The sequence below is a fragment of the Meles meles genome, chromosome 3, assembly GCF_922984935.1.
Source record: "Meles meles chromosome 3, mMelMel3.1 paternal haplotype, whole genome shotgun sequence".
Taxonomy (NCBI): Eukaryota; Metazoa; Chordata; class Mammalia; order Carnivora; family Mustelidae; genus Meles; species Meles meles.
The window spans coordinates 84,718,702-84,738,275 of record NC_060068.1 but is presented as its reverse complement, the minus strand read 5'-3'; the positions used below and the strand labels follow the sequence as shown (position 1 = coordinate 84,738,275).

General features: G+C 41.7%; 1 protein-coding gene across 2 annotated transcripts in view; it reads right to left on the bottom strand.

Annotated features, from left to right (window-relative positions):
- Positions 1 to 962: 962 nt before the first annotated feature.
- Positions 963 to 19,574, bottom strand: part of MRPS27 (mitochondrial ribosomal protein S27) — an 87,776-nt gene continuing 69,164 nt past the window's right edge. For both annotated transcript variants that reach the window (XM_046000896.1, XM_046000895.1), the window contains 7 exons: positions 19,379 to 19,493; positions 16,165 to 16,243; positions 12,714 to 12,829; positions 8,835 to 8,937; positions 6,438 to 6,580; positions 4,311 to 4,481; positions 963 to 1,923 (listed from right to left, as the gene is read on the bottom strand). In XM_046000896.1, coding sequence (XP_045856852.1) covers positions 1,684 to 1,923; positions 4,311 to 4,481; positions 6,438 to 6,580; positions 8,835 to 8,937; positions 12,714 to 12,829; positions 16,165 to 16,243; positions 19,379 to 19,493 — 967 coding nt within the window. In that variant the 3' untranslated portion in view covers positions 963 to 1,683. The remainder of the gene's footprint in view (positions 1,924 to 4,310; positions 4,482 to 6,437; positions 6,581 to 8,834; positions 8,938 to 12,713; positions 12,830 to 16,164; positions 16,244 to 19,378; positions 19,494 to 19,574) is intronic.

The window sequence follows — 19,574 nt, the reverse complement described above, 5'->3', positions numbered from 1 at the left end:
ATATCCATGGCTAGCTAGAAGTGTAAAAACACGATGCAAAGTTTGGTGCCAAGGCAACACGGTCCCACGAGGAGGAGAGTCAGGTATTGTGCTGCTGCTCAGCGGCAGTTTTCATGCTCCGCACTCTGGCAAAAACTGGGGTAGGGACAGATGGGGAGGAAACAGAAGGCCAAGTATTAATGTGATCCTTTATGCCATGATGGTCAGTAATCTACAGAGAAAAAGGGGCCTTCTGATCCATCTTGAACCTTCCTCTTGACAAAATAAGAAAGTGGTGGAAAAAGCCCTATCCCTGATAAGCCAAAGTATCACCACTGATTTTGAGTCTTGACCTTCTGCCTGAGTAAGACTCAGCTCTGCTCAGTAACAAGGTCCTGCGCCGATGTGCACGGCAGGTATGGCCAGCGGTCAGCACGCCAGGCGAGGAGCAGACCCGGCCTTGCCTCAGCCACTTAGCTTGTTTCCTCATTCAAGAAAGGGGTTACTCTACCTCCCGCACAGGGCTGCTTGAGGTGTTGGCACACACTTCGTCCTCAATTCATGTTAACCGTTGTGGTGGTCGTTGTAAATGCCAAAGTCTGATAGAGAAGAAAGGTTAAAAAGTGTTGCTCAAAATCAGACTAACCATATTAATAGTGTGACTTTCTCTCTTCCTCCCTTCCCTAAAAGACAAAGAACACAACAAAAGAATCCCAGGACATTTATTTCCACAGGTTCTTGATAAAACAGCACAACCTTGAACAACAGTACTTAAAGGCAAAATTACACAGCAAACAGGAGCTGCCTCTGAACACTTTCACAGAGAAACTTCAGGAAGGAATTTCCACTTCCTGACAGTTGCACAATTATGCATGTCTCCTAAGTACTACAAGCCCCATCCTGCCTCTCGTTTCCTCCTACTTCTGCAATTGAAATGTGTATTGACAAGTTGTCCATGTGTGCACATGTGGACACTAAGAGCTCACTTTACCTCCTTGAGGAAGGAGCTCAGAATGCTCTGGAAAGAAGTTACCCCATGATGGAGAAGCCAAGCCAAGGAGGCTTTGGAGCTAGAGCTCACATTCTCCTCAGAAGTCCTTGCATTCTAAAAGTATCACCGTGGGCGCCTGAAATTTGAAAGCCAGTGGGCTCATGGTGGTGTTCACTCCTGTCCTCAATTTCTCCCAAGTTCAGGTCTGCAGAGAACAGACACAGGGGAAGGAGAAGGTGAGATGTGTGGACATCCCACACCCAGCTAAGGCTGGGAGGCCATGGAGGACGATGAGGCTTAGGACATGTACTCTGCCACTGGCGAGACACCATTCAAAAGCCTGTGCTCAACACCAGGCTGTTCAACCAGTCTCTCCCTCCACCACTGCTATGGATCAAGAGTTTTCACTGTTCCACACTGATCCGGGACCCCAGAACCACCCTCCCACAGGCCTCAGGAGCACCTTGTTTAAGGTGTGTAGCTGGGGCTTCAGTCTGACTGCTTGCCACTCACAGCTCTACAGCCCCACAGCATGTGATGGGAAGTCACAGTGCGTTCATACGTTGACAACTGTGGTTCTGATACCGCAAACGGCCTATTTTAGGCAAAGGAGGGGCGGATGGAGGAGGCTGAGGCTGCCCTCAGTCACTTGTGAGTCCTGGGACAGGGCTAGAGAAGTTCTTGTGCTGGGGCCTGGAGTGCTAGGGGCCTGTTTAGGCAGATGACTTTGCTGCTCTCCGGGCCTCGTACTCCTGCTTTGCCCTCTCCCTCTGCTCCTCTTCCCTCTGAATCAAGTGTACCCGCTCCAGATGCCACTGCTGCAGCTTCTGCTCGTAGGCTGCGATGTCCTCGGCTTCACAGGTGGGGAGTTGTTCCTTGATGAGCCGGGTGGTCAGAGTCAAAAGGCTTTCTGACTCAATTCGGCCCAGGGCCTCAAGCTTAGAGTGCAAGTCCTGTTGGGAATCAAGGAAAAAAAAGATGGGGGTGGGGAGGAGGATGCAGATGGGAGAAAGCAAAGCAGAAAGGAGATTAAGTCTCAAAATCTCCACACATTCTGCTTACAGGAAAAGGCATTTTTTTGGGAACCTGTCACGCTGCCTTTCATCCAGATACTGTGAGTGTTTGCCCCCTTCTTTTTTTTTTTTTTTTCAGTCCAGCACTTTTGCTAAGATGCACCACGTGTGATTTCTCTCCTTTTACTCACGACCAGTAAATGGGACTCCATATGCTGTGATTTTCTACATAATTTCTTGTTTTAATCCACAAAGACAGCACAAGCCTAACAAATCTACCTTTCCACTCTGACTTGCACCAAACCAAGCACCAAACTCCCAGAGCAAAGCACTCTAAGATGCACACGAAACGGCAGAAGCAGCTGATACCCAGGCGCAAGCCCGTCCATATCTTTTCCTTCAGAATGATGGAGATAAATGTTTGCTTAACCAGGGTTCCTTTCAACAGATGGAAATCATTTCAAGAACTTTCTACTAATGGCATGCTAAACGGCTCCCATGAGTGCTTGCACTATTATAAGCTTCCACCTGCTGTGCTCCGTCGCAGGTCAGCCTTTACAAACTGCTTACAGCTCCATCTGAAATGGCATCTTGGTTTGGGCGGTATTGTATTCCTGGAGGAGTCAAGTACTAAAAACACTAATCTCCTTAAGTGCTTCAAGATGTAGACCATCAAGAGAGAGCCACTCATGGCTCAGCTGTAGCTTATGCCATGCATCCCCATGTTCCAAACACAAGCACAATTCACTGGCATAGGTGATGAGGCTTGCTCCAATATGGGACTGGAAGGTAGGCAGGATCCATACGTCAAGGAGTGGCTAGAGGCCTAGTGTGCTGGATCAGTCATGTAAAAATGGATCCCACATAAATTGCCCGAGACTAATAAAAGGCAACAGGAAGAAAAAGAAATGTACAATGAAAATTATTTCTTTCCGAGATCACTTTCTGTGTGGTTTGGAGGCAAGCAGACAGTTTGGGACAAGAGAATAAGGACTCAAATCTGAGTCAGCAAACTTTGGTTCAAATCCCAGATCAGTCACTCATGGGCCAGCGCGTTTCAGCCTGGCGTCATGTAACACAGGAAAAGCAGCATCCGTCGTGCAGAGCCGCAGTGAAGACGGGTGAAACGCACTGAAGCCTGTGACATAGCCAGTAGCCGATAAATGTTTGTCTCCTCTTTCTGATTTTCAAAAAAATGCATGTTTAGAAGAATGAGGACTGAGAATTTAATGCAGCACAGATTTCTATTCTTTGAGATTAAACATATAAGAAACAAGAGGAAGAGGCAGTCATTTTTAGGTGTGTTACAGCAGCACTTTTTGTTTTTTAGATTTTCTTAATTTGCAAAATTAAGAGGAAAAGGTAGGGAAGTTCTTTACCGCCAGTTCTGTGTACATAATATCGATCAACCTTTCTTTCTCAGTTTTCAAATTCTGAAAGAGGGACCTTGAACAATGACTTTATAGAATTAGTAGGAGGAACAGCAGCTGCAAGTACAGGAGAGTCCTTATAACACGGGGACAGAGGTATCCCATGTTCAGCATTACTGAACATGTCATCATCAGGCAAAATGACACCTCTCTGCCCCAAAATGACATAAGAAGTCAGCTGGCATGGATGGGAAGGTTTTCTGCTTCATATAAAGGATTCTTCAGGCAGCACATTTTTCTCTCTGCACTTTGTAGACAAGAAACAAAGCAAGGAAGAGGCCAAGGGGTTAACCTGTAACACAGCTCTTCTTCCCTGACGCTGATAACAGAGTATTTTGGGCCATGCAGTTGAAAGCTACCAAAGACAGCTTGAGTGTTCAGGACTATTTGGAAAAGAAACAGCGGAAACTTGTTTACATCTTCCAGGCAGTCCAAAAACGTATTCGGAGGGCCTAAGTGCACAACACAAAACCAAACAACAGAAGACGCCTGTAGCTGATCTCCATCATACTTGAATGTGGCTTTCTAATTCCCACTTGGGGTTTTGGGTTATCAAGCACATGAGTGCAATATGGAGAAAAGACCAGATCCTTTTCACCTGTGCTTGGAGTCAGGCGACTGCTCTGAGTTGGCAAGCTAGTACCCTCCCATCAGACACATCAGGGATGAATGTGTAATGACACACTGCTCCAGTGAACAAAACTGGGACTGATTAGCTCATGCACAAAAAGGAGTATAAAAATTCCATTTGCTTAAGACTGCTTCCTGTTTGAAGCCTCATTTGTGATGTCAGTTTTTCATGCCTCTGTGTGTGACAGTGAGGCACGAAAGGCCTGCCTGTCTGACACCACAGCAAAGAAATACAGTGGAGAGGGTCTCAGTTCTGCTATGACGCACCTTAAATCGTTTGAGATACCGGGGAAGCTTGGACTGTTCGGTCTCCTCCACGTCCAGCTGCTCCACCAGGTCTTCTGAGCCCCGGCTGTCTTCCCCTTCTTGGGGCTGTTCCTCCGAAGCCGCGGGGGCTGGAGCAGTCAGAGTTTTCAGCGTTCTGTCCAGCACAGCCAGCTGTGGAGCAGAAAGAGGGTGCAGGGACTAACCATCCTGTGGCCCTGAAAACACACCGCGAAAAGAAGCTGGGCCAGGGGAAGGAAGGAACAGCTGGGATCTGCAACTTGTAATCTCTTTCTCTTATAAAATTATTGGCTCAAGAGTCGTGGTTATCCAATTTACGTCAGAAACATCCCACTGGATGGCAGGGACAACCTAGGACAAAGCGCGTGCTATGAATATGCAAGCTCAGAATCACCTGTGTACGGATCAGCATTGCAGCACCTGATTTCACCTTTAGTCAACTGGGGAAGGACCCAAAAATTACGTTGGATGGGGACTCCAAGTATTCCTCTTCCATGCTGTCTTCCTCAACCGGTTTGGCATTGGGAGAAGGACAGAAAACCCACCACAGAGGACAACCAACAGAGGATCATTCTGAATGTGCAGGAGAACCTCAGAATCTAGGCAAGTTTCCTTTACAGAAAGATTGGAGCTCACGGAGCATCTATAAATTAGGGACCGCACAACCCACATGAGCTGCTGACAGAGACCGGACAGACAGACGTGAAATGCACTTTAATAAGGCAACTTCTGTGACTTAAAACTAAGTAAACTGTAAAACAGAGGGTTTCTTTTTTGTTTTGGCCTCTCTCTCCCACCACACTCACTTTGGGGCACACCTTCCCTCAACCCCTGAGGGCATAATGATCAGAGATTCTACAACCTCAAGGCCAGCACTAGCAATCCCTTGGATACCAATTAATTCTGACCATGTCGCCTTAGAACAAAAACCCAGAAAATACTAAAGCCCTTTAATGGCACTATTACCTTATACCCGAACCCAACATATATTTCATTCTTGCTGACATCTGAATCACTTTCCTATTAAGACAGGTCACAGAGAACGCAAATTTGGCTCAGACGGGAAGGAATATTTCCCAGGAAAAGGATTTACATTTAATATTGTGTTTCTGATCACTAGCACTGACTGCAGCAGGGTTAAATATGAATACATGTTTAGGAATGTGTATGTTCTATTATTAATGTCTGCCCAAGAACATGATGATTCACTAGACATTACTATCTGGTCAGTACAGGCACCAGACATGCACATCTCATGACTAAAACGAAGCCAAGGACTGAGTCCTTGGAGACTGGGGTCAAGGCAAAACTAAGAATGAGCTCAAAGTTAACTTTTACATCCTAGTAATGGAACAAGCAACGTCCATCTAGGCCTCCCTCTTATGACAGAAGCTGCTTGGCTAGGATCGGGCACTGGCTGCCTGTAAGGCTGAAGGCTTTCACATGGCTCTAAGATGCTACATTTCCTGTAGCCTGAGCTAAGTCTAGTGGTTTCACAGTGTCAAGAATCCTAGGTGACTGAGAGATGCACACTGGAGCTGGTGAGAAGACAGCTGCCTGGTCCAGGCAAAAGAACCCCTCAGAATTCTGAAAGGTACATCTGATCTGTATTTCCCCAGCATTGTGCATTCATCATAAAATAGTTTAATGGAAGCAAAACAAGACTGTGCCATCTCTAGTTCCCAGATTCATTTCTTGAAGGCTTTTATGGGTGAATATAATGCCAGGCAGTCCCTCAAGACTACAAGGGCACAGAAATGCCAAAAATTAAAAATGAAATATTAACTATTTTTGAGCTCCCACTGAGATTTTGCTGGGGGCGGGGAGAATGGGCTGTATTTTATCGAACTCAGTTTCAATTCCAGGGGAGAGGGATAGTTTTTCTCTCAGTGAGCTATGGCATCAACATTCATCTTATTCTCTAATACTTTTTGTCAGTAGCACTGAGAATTTGTGTGGATTTTCATTCCTTTTCAACTGGACGAATACATGATTCTACAGAGTAAAGACAGTAGGGGTAAGGGGAAGGCCATGCAAACAAATTCACAGGCTGGCTTACAAGGAACAGGAGATGGCTAAAGGACACTGACTCAGAGCTGAGTGACGTACCGCTTCTGCACACAGCATCCTATCGTCCGGGGACGAGGCCACCATCTCCATCACTTGAAGGGCTCGGTCAAGGTAGCCGGGTTGCCACAGCAAAGGCATGTTATGGTACACAGCCCGCAGCCCTCGCTGCAGCTCCACCTTCCCTGTGGCCAAAAAGAACAACGAAGAAGCCTCAGCCATGGCTTCCCACTATGTATAAGACTGAGGACTTGAAAGCACAAGTGAATATGAACCTGGAAAATCATTTCAAATCTGTACCAAGAGCCTCATCCTGTCCAGTGATCTGGTGCCATTTCAGATGGATGATGAAGAATATGGTGAAATTCACTGAATCTGTTTTTTAATACAAAACTGTACGGGTATGCTTTTCTTCTTTTCCATTTGGTCTGGTGGAAATGATCATGAGGATGTATGAATCACAGGGCTGAGGGAAATTTAGAGAGATTGATATCTCTGTCTCTTTAAGTGGAACTACCCTTAGAATACGAGTCAAACAACTGAATACTATTTTTGTTTCAAGAACAAAATCTTCCTCTGAAAAAGAAATCCCACAATTCTCCTACAGTGGAAATCTTGTCAACATATGGCAACTTTCCCTGCCAGCAAATGTTTGATATTTTTCAAAATGCTCCAAAACACCCCCATTGACTGTCCTTATGAAAAAAAATCTGATTTTATTCTTCTTTCCTTTATTTGGGCTTCATCGTTCTTTTCAGATCTTCAGATATGAATGTTATTCTTTGTTACCTCAAACCATCACAACTGGAGCTCAAGATGTGGACACTAGACGGCAGGGTCTTCGGCCTGGCCAAGGAACTGTCTCTGTGTGCCTGCAGAACAGAAGCCCTCTCTGCACTAACGGCCAAAGTCACCTTGAGCTGCCAGGTCTTAAAGCCACCTTCACTTATCTTTCCTGGGAAGGAGGATTTGGGAAGGCTGTGGTAGGACATAAATAGACAAAGCTTATCAGGTGACAGCTAATTTTAGATTTTCAAGACGTTGCAGTCCCCCTCTGGGAAGCTGCTGCCATGGGGCTGAGTGGGGCTGCATGCACAGCACATGACACAGAGATTTGATCTGATGGCCTCCCATCCCAAAGCACCAGGGCCTCCTGCACAGAAACAGCAGCTACAATGTACCTTTTCTTGGCCCTGACACTCCCTCAATAATTTACACAGTCCTGAATACTCACCTGAAGGCAAAGGCAAAACACGCCTAAGTCAACAGCAAGAAAGTAGATGGCATATTAGGAGAAAACAGTTTTTAAAAGGAGTGGTCAAGGGGCACCTGGGTGGCTCAGATGGTTAAGCATCTGCCTTCTGCTTGGGTCATGACCCCGGGGTCCTTGGATTGGGCCCCGCATGGGGCTCCCTGCTCAGCGGGGAGCCTGCTTCTCCCTCTCCCTCTGCTGCTCCCCCTGCTTATGCTCTCTCGCTCTGTCAAATAAATAAATAAAATCTTAACAACAACAAAAAAAAAGTGGTCAATTCTTTTGCTAGTCTGATAGCCAGCTGATGAACTCTAAAATTCCTCTCCCTCCATCAGTCTACAACAGAATCAGCATTTAAGGTCATACCACATTTGTTAGTGAGGATCAATTTCAAAACTGCTAAAACTTTGATGATTTTCATAAAACAAAGGTAAGTCAAAGCAGTGTATGGTTAAGAGAAGGTGCCTTCTGAAATGCCTGCCTACTTGAGAGAGAAAATGGAAGAATAATGAAATAATATGTACTTAGTAGACCTCTGTAAATCAGGGCACATTTTATGCACACTTAGGTTGGATGCTATTTGCCCCACTTCCACACAACCCAAGTTCTGAGGCTTCATCCTCCTTACATGACTTTCAGTGCCGTCAGAGCATCAAAGCAAAGCAACCATCTCCCAGCATGGAATAGTCACATTGCATCAAGAGTCTCTCTGCTTTCCCAAAGTGCTACTTAGATACACTCTCTGAGTATCCCTTCTTTCACCTGAAAACAATACCAAGGATATGAGTACAACCCTAACTCTTAATTTCTTACCTCCTGGACTTCAGGTCTAAAAGAGATCTTTGTTAGTACTGGGAAAGTTTTTATTGGCTGGTCCCACAAGAGGGCCAGAACTTTCCTTTCTTTATCCCTTCCTCACACTGATTACTGCGAAATATAACCCAAAGCCACCAGAACTAGTTTTCACCTTGCAGTGGTAACAGATTTTTAGCACCCTCTTTTACTGTCTCTTAAGGTTTTGTCCCATAGCTGTTAAGGTTATCAAGGTCTATTTTTATGTCTAAAAATGAAAGCTATATTGGAATTTCACTGGTACACTGAAATTAAATTAAAAAAATTATTACAACATAGAAAAATGCATCAGTTCTATCCAAAAGGACAATATTTGTAAGGATCACATAGCTTACCAAGAAGTGCATAGCCATACAACTGGGAACTCAACCCCACTGAGTTCTTTTGCTTTAAGCCTGGGAGTAATAGGGATGCACCAAAGTTCCTCTCTTCTTCCCACTGCAACAGAATAAGAGGTCATGATCCAGCCAAACAAAGAATACTTTATGCAAAAATTTGATTTTTAATGATTTTTAATAGGTGGAAAACAAGTTGTAGCACTAAATTTAAAAAAAAGCAAAATAACAAAGCTATAGGTACATTATAATCTTAATTTTATAAGGAAAAGACAGTTGTATCTAATGACTAATACAGGAAAGAAATACCTTCTGTTAGTGGATTTCTGGAAATTATGAGCCATTTTGGTTTTTTTCTTTATACTTTTCATTATTTTCCACATTTCTGGCAATGAATAAGAGTTCTTTTTGCAATCAGAAAAGCAAAACAAAACAAAAATAAAGAGCACTCTGGACCAATACTGCCTTGAGACAATCAGTAAAGATCACACATGCTGTCAGCCCAATATTCACTCACATTGCCACGACATGCTGGGGCAAGCTTTTGAATTTTAAACAAGTCAGCAATGATAGGACTCCCACTTCACAGTGTAAAAATAAATACAACTATTAGGTTGCTTTTAGATAAATCTGTGCTCTTAAAAATAAATTGGACAATCAGAAACACTTAGTGATCATTTCTTTCAACCCAGGCTGCAAAATTATACTTCAGGAAAATTGGCTCTTCTGAGAGTTGGGAAAAAAGGGGCAAAAATGCAAGCATTGCTAAGCCTGCTGTAGAGTAGTAACAGCAGGGACGGGAGCTCGCTGTAAACGCTGGTCTCAAAGGACAGCCTTGGCAACGCCTCAGACAATGAGAGCTGTGATCTTCTTGGTGCTGTATGAGTACACATCCATCAGAGCCCTTGCTTGGGCTTAAAAATAAAAAACACAAAGATCAGGATGCCCTGCACTGGTGTCTGCAGTCAGAGGTCGGGGAGGAAGCAGAGAATGAATGAGGCATACAGGCTGCAATTGTAGCCAGGTGTAAGGGAGGCACCCCAGGTGTTAATGGGCACCCAAACCTCTTTACTGGCAGTGGCCTTTGTGTGGTACAAGAGTAATTTCTTAGGGTTTTCTAAACCTTTGAAGAAAGCAAAGATCTTGGGAGAAAAATAAAGCCTCCCCAGGCACTTGTGTAGTACAGTAAGTGAAAGAGCTGGTAATAGAGGACAGGGCATTTCACTTTCAAAAGCAAATTGCCCTAAGGTTTGATTTTCCCCCACATAAACTGCATGAGAAGGGACCTGGTGAATAATAAATAAGGAGCCTTAAACTTTTTTCTTTTCTTTAGGGAAAAGCATGACCTACAGTATCAAAATGCAATAGGGCAAAGAGCCAAAGGGTGGTGTCCTTGCTGCTCTAGGAATTGAGCCACTGTAGTGATGATTGGCTGGCACAGAAATACCTCTGAAGAGACTTTTAAAAAGATGAATGACAACAAACAAATGCATGTCTTACAGATTTTTTGGAGAATTCTCTGAGAATAATACAAACACCGCTGCTTATATGAAAAGCTATTTGTGTGTTAATGTAAGAGATCAGGTCTCTCCCAAACCTGTAGCTTCTATTGTACATACTATTATGAACAAAATCAGGTACTACTGCTCCAGGGTCAAGGTTCTCTACGTTTGTGCCTGTGCCTTTCCCATTAATACAAAGCAAACCTCACTCTCCCACTCCCTTCTCCACTCCCCTTCATTGCTAGATAACCCAAAGCACTCCTCTACACCAGCTATCTCCTCTCTGCACCTTTAAATCACCCCACAATTCATTCCTATTTCCTTTCGTCCTCTATTATTCTATGGAAACACAGGTTACAATTTAGTGCCTTGAGGCCACTAAATTCAATGAGCTTTTTGAAAGTCCTCACCTTACCTACCCTTTCAGAAGCATTCTAAACTGTAAACCACTTCCCTTCTGTGGTTTTGGGGACCCAAAGCATTCCTGATTTCCCTTTTTGCTCTGTGGCTCATCTGCAGAAATTTACATCTAGGTATATTATAAACTATATCTCCAGTCCAGATTTTTCCAGGAAGATCCCAATTTCTCTCATAAAAATCTCTTGGTTGTCTGAAAGGCATCTCAAAATGCAACATGTTCATAGCCAAATTAATGATTTTCCTCATAAAACCCAGTCTTTTTCCAGAGTTCCCTTTGCAAGCACACAGCAACCTTTCCATCCAGATACACGAGTCAAAAACTGAGGAGGTAAGATTTCACCTGTTTGTCCCTGCCTCCACATACAGTCTCCTATCATGTTATCTGCCTCCGAAGCATGTTCACTGGCTACTGCTAACTCCACAGACATTATGGTCCCCAGGTTTCATTACCTCTTGCTCGGACAACCATGTAGTCTCCCAAGTGCTCTGACCATAAGCCATCATGGCCCCAATTCAATCTCCTACCCACATTACAGCCAGATGCATCTTTTCAAAACACAAACCAGACCATATTACCCCTTCTACTTAAAAATTCTCAATGGTTTCTATTTTTAGGATATACAAATACAGCTTAGCATGACCTACATTCTCTAACCTTACTTCACCCTTTGCCCTTCCAACCATTCTCTCTGCTGCATCTACACTATCTTCCAATCTTCTTCCAGCCCCTTTCTGCTCACCATATTTTGTTTTGCCACTGGGCTTTTGCATGTATTAGTTTCTCTTTTTTGGATTGTTCTTCCTCTCTTCAGCCAGTTAATTCCTATTCATCTTTCAAATACTAACACAAGAAATATTTCCTTAAGGAAGGCATTCCTAACCTAAGTGTAGAATACAAACAGACAAAAACTCCCAAAACATACGCTTGTTGTATGAGAGGTCTTTGTAGTGCTCATTATAGTTACAGTTTTATATTCATGTATTTGTTTTGTTTTGCTTTGAATGCCTGTATTGTTCTTTGGCTGGGAGCAGGGAGTGTTTGTTTACTATTGTATAACCAGTACTTGGCAATGTATGGAAGGCAGTCAGTGCCCAACAAAAATTTAATGAACTAATGCATGTGAGGTATGCCGCAGGCTATGACCCTCATCTTAGGAAAGCAACACACACTATAAATTCTTTTGAATATGAGCTGGATTAGATGTCCTTTTCAGTTTCTACCCGAACTAGTGTATTTTGATGCTACATCTTAAGTTGAGGGTAGACTGCAGGCCCAGGCTGCCTGGCTTCCCCAGGTGGCTTTGTCACCTAAGAGCTGCTATTATATAACATCTCTGTGCTCTAGTCTTCTCATCCGCATAGAATTATGGGGATTAAATGCATTAATAAATTAAGACACTAAGAACGCAGCCTGGTGTAAAGCAGGTACTATTTAAATATGAGTTATTACTGTTATTACTGTTGGTATTCTTAGGGTAACAGTAAACAATGATTAAATAGCTGAACCCAAGAGAGGAAACCAAAACTCGGTATTCTGGACTGACCAGAGCAGCCTCAGGAAAATACTGATGCCAGCTGAATAATCGGCATTGACTGCCTGAGGTCGTGGCCAGTTAGATGCCTCGCTGCTTCTTTGATACTCAAGGCCAATGTCACGGACGGTTAGTTGCCCGTTTCTGAACACCTGAGGGGCATTCAGCCTAGTTCAAGTTTCAAAATGTGTATAAGGACTTTCACTTGAGATTCTTTCAAGTGGAGGAACTTCCATCCAGCTCCACTCTGTCAGAAACCGGAAACTAAAATGTACAGAAGGAGCACTCATTCCTGGCTGTTCGGGGGCCACAGAGTCGCATGTCAGATTCTGAGGGCAGGGTTCTCCTCTCCCCACCTCCTCCCTGCTCAAGAGGCACAGTGGGCTTCTTGGGCTCTCAGTACCTCTGGACAGCCCACCACTTACGCTGCAGTCTGTCTTCTTGGCCAAGCAATGGTATAAAACATGGAGGGACAGAAGCTGGGTGGAAGGTACTTCAAAGGCTTCTTGCATCATGATCTCAAAAACTACGGTTAAAGCATCTGGCAAAAAGATCAAAGTAAAAATGAGAGGGTATTAGCTTTAGGTAACATCACCAAATCTGTACTTAACTATAAACTTAAAAAGTGGGGCATGACAGAAAAACAAACAGAATTAAGAAGCAAAAAAATGTGAGCTCTGATCCCAGATCTTCCACAAACTAGATCTTTCCCAAGTATTTAGCTTCTATTATACTTACTATTATATACTAAGTCAGGTGCTTTTGTACCAATGTTCTCAAGGACACGGAATAATCTACTTAATTTCTCTTAACTTCTCCCAGTATCATCCTCTTGATGATTAAAAAAAAAAAAAAAATACCATTTGTCCCACCTACTTCAATAGACTATGGCAGAAAGGCACCTGGGTGTCTGAGTCGGTTAAGCGTCTGCTTTTGGCTCAGGTCATAATCTCAGGGTCCTAGGATTGAGCCCCGCATCAGGCTCCCTGCTAAGTGGAGAGCCTGCTTCTCTCTCCCTCTGCTGTTCCCCCTGCTTGTGCTCTCTGTCAAATAAATAAATCTTTTAAAAAAAAATTAAATTAAATTAAAGAAACAAAACAAAATAAGGGGTGCCTGGGTGGCTAAGGTGGTTAAACATCTGCCTTTGACTCAGGTCATGGTCCTAGTGTTCTAGAATCAAGCCCCTCATTGGACTCCCTGCTCAGTGAGGAATCTGCCTCTCCCTCTCCCCTAGCTCATGCTCACTTGCTCACTCTCTCTCTTAAATAAAATCTGAAAAAAAAAAACACAAAAAACAAAAAAACAAAAAACAAAACAAACAAACAAAAAAAACTACTGGACAGTCCATCAAGATAGTATATACAAAAATGCCTCATAAATTGTGAAGCAAATTTAACACATCATGTCCGCCAGCTAGAAGAACTAAGGCATACAGAAAGGAGGCAAATATATTTTCCAGGTCACCCTGAGAAGCAGAATAGAAGGTGGGCTGACTGCCCCATTCTGGGTTCTGGAACCTTCTCTGTGTTGGGAAAAATGAAGACAAATGCTAGCGATGATCCTAAATCCCAGATATCATTATGGAGACAGAAAACCGAGGACTATAAAAAGGATAATTAGGCCCAGTTGAAAGACTTGAAAGACTGGAAAGGAAAATGCACATTCATAAATTATAAGCCCCTGACTATAAAATACAATGTAAGATATTTGTTGCCACATGAATGCTGATCATAGTAGATCAGACCTTGAGCAATTTTTATTTTCCCTTAAGATTCCACAACATAGATGGAAGCCAAGAAAATCAAGTTCAGACAATTTCTTTCCCTTAATATTTGTTGTTAAATTAGAGAATGTTAATATTGGTTTAAAATATGGTGCCAGAACATAAAACAGGCACAACAAATGTTTTTGACTAACTAAGCTGCTGTGTTAACCAATTTTTGCATATAATCATAATTATAAGAGTTAGCATTGACTTGCAGCTGTTCAGAGCCAGCTGGCTTTGAGCATGTTGTCATGGTTTTAAATGTGGCCACAGGCAAGAACTTCTATATTCTTTTTGGAAATGGGGAAACTGAGACACACCAGAAAGTCATTTACTAAATCAGTAGCAAATAAGGACCTGGAAGAGATTTAAAACAACAATCCCAAACAAACCAGTATTTTAAAAGAACACAATTTAAACCTAAAAATCCAGTTAAAAAAAAAAAATCTGGTTTTTCAATTGTTCATTACAGAATCCAAAATTACACATGAAAAATAGATCAACTTACTTCATCTTATTTATATTCTGCATTTCATTCAGCTTGGGAAGTGAAATTAGATTACCCTGTACAATCAATTATCTTTTCCTCCATATTCACTTAGGTACTTTGATATTTCCTATCCTATTAACAATAAAAAGTATAATACTTTCTAAATTTTTGCCATTTATGGCAAAATTTATGGCATAAATTATCATTTATGATAATAATCTTCATTAAAACTTTATTTTTAGAAATCCTCAATATTAAATATTTACTCTGCATTTAGGAAAAAAAAAGTCCTTTGACCCTTCCAACATGCCCTTTAAAGAAAGAGGGCAGGGAGAAAACTACTTCAAATAATTCTCCAATGATACACTATTAAATCTGATGTTCAAGGAGCATAGATTTGGTAACACAGAAAAGCTAATCCTCTTTCACTTGAATTCAGGAAATGTAGGTTTAAGACTGAATAAGAAATAGACAAGAAGGGATAACTGACATTTCAAAAAATAATATACAGCACATATTCTTTGGCAGTCAACAACTGCAAGTCTTTTGAGACAGACGATAAAGCAGATATACAGAGGAGACAAAGGGGAGAGGTGGCCACACTCATGGAAGGAATGCCCTGTCCCTAGCCTAAGCACTGAGTATTGTTGCAGTGGGAAAGGCCACTGGTGCTGGTGTGCAGGGACGAGGGGATGTAACCCAATGGCAGGAATCTCAGATGTTATAAATGCATAAATGCCCACCAGTCTATATCCACCTTCCTGAGGTACTACTAACACAGCTCCCCTGTGGGTAACATAGTACTAACATAGCTACTAGCTCCATTGTGGCTTCTCAGTACCAAGCCTGAGGATGATATGGGGAAAAGGGAAAGCCGGGTGTGTCTTTGCACAATAGCAAGGCTCCTCTTTCCCTCCTCACTATCAGCACAGCCCAAGTAGAAGCATGCTGTCATATGATTCCCTAACCCATGGACACTGGCTGGACATTGGCCCCCCTGACTCCTCTGTACAGTCTGCTGCAATCTCCATCTTTCCTTGGACTCCTTTACTGTAGTCGAAGTGAGGAGTCACTTCAAATTAACTGCATAGGCTCAAGAAATTTGGGGGGTAAAGGGACCTCAGAGAGTACCCACCCACTAATTTTATAGATGAGGAAACAAAAGCCTGGGGAAGGACTTTTCTTCATAGCAAGGGTACTGCTCTTCCCAGAAAATCAAGCGATTTTCTAGTCTTATGTTTCACACAGAATAACAACTGTGACTTAAACTAAACAAAGTTAGCAAATGGTATTTTTTTTTTTAAGTCAAGCTAATAATCTACATTACTACAATCTTAACCAGCCAGGGCTGCTCAAGCAGGTTTATTGCTTAACTAAATTCACTGTCCTTTGCACAAGGAGGCATGAACAAAAAAAACTTGAGAAACTGAGTGGAAAAAAACCTGGATATGATTGTCCTATCTGGCCAAATGGTATGGTAAATCAACTATGCATCTATTTCTAACAGAAAGAGTGATCCAAAGAGATGTCATTATGAAACAAAATAAGCGAAATTGCCCATATTTACTTCCCTTTAGGAGATGAAGCCCCACTATAAAAGGACCCAGGTTTGGTTTCTTACCTTTGTAATTTTCTTTTTTTATGAAATAATCCATCAGTAAATTGAATGTAAAGTTATCTGGAAAAATTCCATACTGGACCTGGAATGGTAATGAAAATAAAAGGAAAATAAGAGAAAAATATCCACTTTCGCTCAGTTCGTAATATATGCCTATGCATTATTCATGACAGAACTTGCCACCATTAGCTTTAAGATATTTACCTATCATTTTACAGCATCTGTGACAGTGAAATAGAAGATGTGACTCGTGAGGTTTGGTAATTGGAACTTGGTCAGGGTAAGAAAGTTGTGAGTGGGTGTATGACACAAGACAGCTGATATGTGAAAAATAAAGCTCAACTGTAGTATCTTATCAAGGCTAAAAAAAAAAAAAACCCTGAAAATAAAATAAATAAATAAATAAATAAATAAAAACATAAAAACAAAAAATAATAAGCTCCCCCACTCCTGATACTCCACTGATTTAGCAATTCTTTTTATAAGGTAAGTATGTCAGTCAGTGCAAAAATGGACTCTAATGAGAAAGTACACATTATCACATTATGTTCTTTATTTTTTCTCCAACTTTATAAATTGACAAACAACATCATGTAAGTTTAAGGGGTACAACATGATGATTTTATTTTTTTATCTCAGAAAGAGAGATAGTGAGAAAGAGCACGAGCAGGGAGGAGAGGGAAACACAGTCTCCCTGGGAGCAGGAGCCTGATGCGGGGCTCGACCCCAGGACCCTGAGATCATGACCTGAGCTGAAGGCAGACACTTAACTGACTGAGCCACCCAGGTGACCTGAGTTGGGCTTTTTTTGATTCCACGTGTAAGTGAGATCATAGGGTATCTGTATTTTTCTAATTTATGTCACTTAGCATAATGACCTTAAAGCTCATTCATGTTGTCACAAATGATAAGATCTTCATTTAAATGGCTGAATAATATTCCACCGCATACATATATACCACATTTTCTTTATCCATCATCTATCAATGGACACTTGGGTTGCTTCCAGGGTTGGTTATTGTGAATAATTCTCCAGTGAACACAGGGGTGCATATATCTCTTTGATATCCTATTTTCATTTCCTTTGGATATGTACCAGAAGTGGGATTTCTGGATCATATGGAAGTTCTACTTTTTATTTCCTGAGGAATCTCCATACTGTCTTCCATAGTGGCTGCACCAATGTGCATTTCCATCAACAGTGCACAAGGCTTCTCTCTCTCTCTCTTTTTTTTTTTTTAAGATTATTTATTTATTTGGCAAAGAGGCAGGCAGAGACAGAGGGAGAAGCAGGCTCCTGCTGAGCAGAGAGCCCAATGTGGGGCTTGATCCCTGGACCCTGGGATCATGACCTGAGCAAAAGGCAGAGGGTTTAACCCTCTGAGCCACCCAGGTGTCCAAGGCTTCTCTTTTTGCCACAATCATACCAGCATTTGTTTTTTCTTGCCCCTTAGACTGGTTTTTAAAGAACTTAGAAGTATTCCAACAAAATATTACTGAGCTCCTGTTCATGAGCAGCTAAGTATTTGAGAATCCATATTTCCCAAAATGTGGACCCTTTAGCATCTGTCTCAAATTTCTCTAAGAGTGCTTTTAAAAAAGTAGATTTCTGGGGCACCTGGGTGGCTCAGATGTTTAAGCGTTTAACTCTTAGTTTTGGCTGCGGTCAGGATCTCAGGGGGTCCTGAGATCGGAGCCCCACATCCAGCTCTCTGGTCGGAGGGAAGCTGCTTCTCCCTCTCCAACTCCCCCTGCTTGTGTTCCCTCTCTTTCTGTGTGTCTCTCTCTCAAATAAATAAATAAAATCTTGAAGAAAAAAAAAAGAAAAGAAAAAGAATTTCCAGCAATAGATTAAAAAAATTTTTTTTTGTTTTTAATCCATTAAAAAAATGCCAAAAGCCTATGCTCTATAAAGATTAATTAAATGAGAATCTTGGGGGTAGAGAAAAGCAACTCTAAAATTTTAAAGAGTCTTGTGTGATTCTAATGCAGAGCCAGGTTTGGAAATCACTGATTAGTACAACTCACTTGACTTAGAGTTGAAAAACCTAAGACCTAGATGGATAAAATTATTTGCTTGAAATTATGGGCAACTGGTGGAACTTATGAAATTATAGCCTGGGTCTTCTGATTCCTTGTCCAGTGTTCTTTCCACCAAAAGACTAGGAACAACAGAAAATCAGATAAACTTTTATGCCTTTCTAGACACTTTTTGTTTTGTTTTCAAAGAAATATTCTGTGAATATAATCTGTGTCATTAAACTCTGAACTAATGAGAACAGGATTTGATCCATTCTTTCCTCTGGGGCTTAATATTAGATTTCTCAGTAAACATATTTATCTGCATTATTCAATCATAAGCTTCCTGAGGGCAAGGAAAGGATATTATTCATTTTTATAGACACTGCTACACCCAATGCAATTTCACACACACACACACACACACACACACACACACACACACACACACACAAACTGTCTGCAATGTATGTTAAGCTGAATTGGACCCAAGTCATGGAAAAAAATAAATTACGGTATCCTTTTGAGTTCTAACATACAATGTTCAGTGACACTATGAAGATAATATGTTTGCACAGAAATACTGTTAAAATCTTTTTGAGTCAAACAGGGTTATAGCTTGAGACTTACAAAAATAACATTCATAATTTTTGCCTATTTTATACTTTATTTCATACTATAAAGATAATGAAGACTCAGCCCTTGGTGGAACGTAACATTCAGAAAAACCCTAATCATAGGGGACTCTGGGGCTCGAGGAAAGGAATCAAGGAATTCAGGAGAAATGTTTTGAGGAACCTAGGAAATATTTGTCTTTAAAAACCGTATAAGATAGTCTGAATATGCTGGAGATCACATTCCAGCAAAATGGTCATGTCTTTGTCCCTAAACATCACCAAAGGGAACCAGGCAAGAAATCCATACTTTAGGGATCAAGAATGAACCACAAGTGCAAAATTCTTGTGACTAAACTTCCTTTTGCTTTTAGTTGTCATTTTCCAGTCACTAGGTGTGGAAAAACAGCAGCTAGGGAATTTTTATATTTGACCATTGATTAACTTATAGTCAATTCCATTCAAAAAAGGATATCTGGGAATAAATAGATATCTGAAGTTATTGTCCTAGTCTTTGCTATATTATAATAGGTATTAAATCTAAACTCAGGAAAACAAGCTGCAATTACCAGGAAACCACTCACCTTATTTACAAGGGTATACAAGGCTTTGTCTTGTGCACCGTACTTTAGACACTGTCTAATCCAGGTGTGGATAGTCCAATCTCTCAGGTACCAGCAGTTGGGGCTGTGTCGAAATCTAAATAAAGCATAAGAGAGAAAACTGGCATTAACTCTGAAATGTCAATGCCAAAATGCATCCTCAATCAGGTCCTTCTCA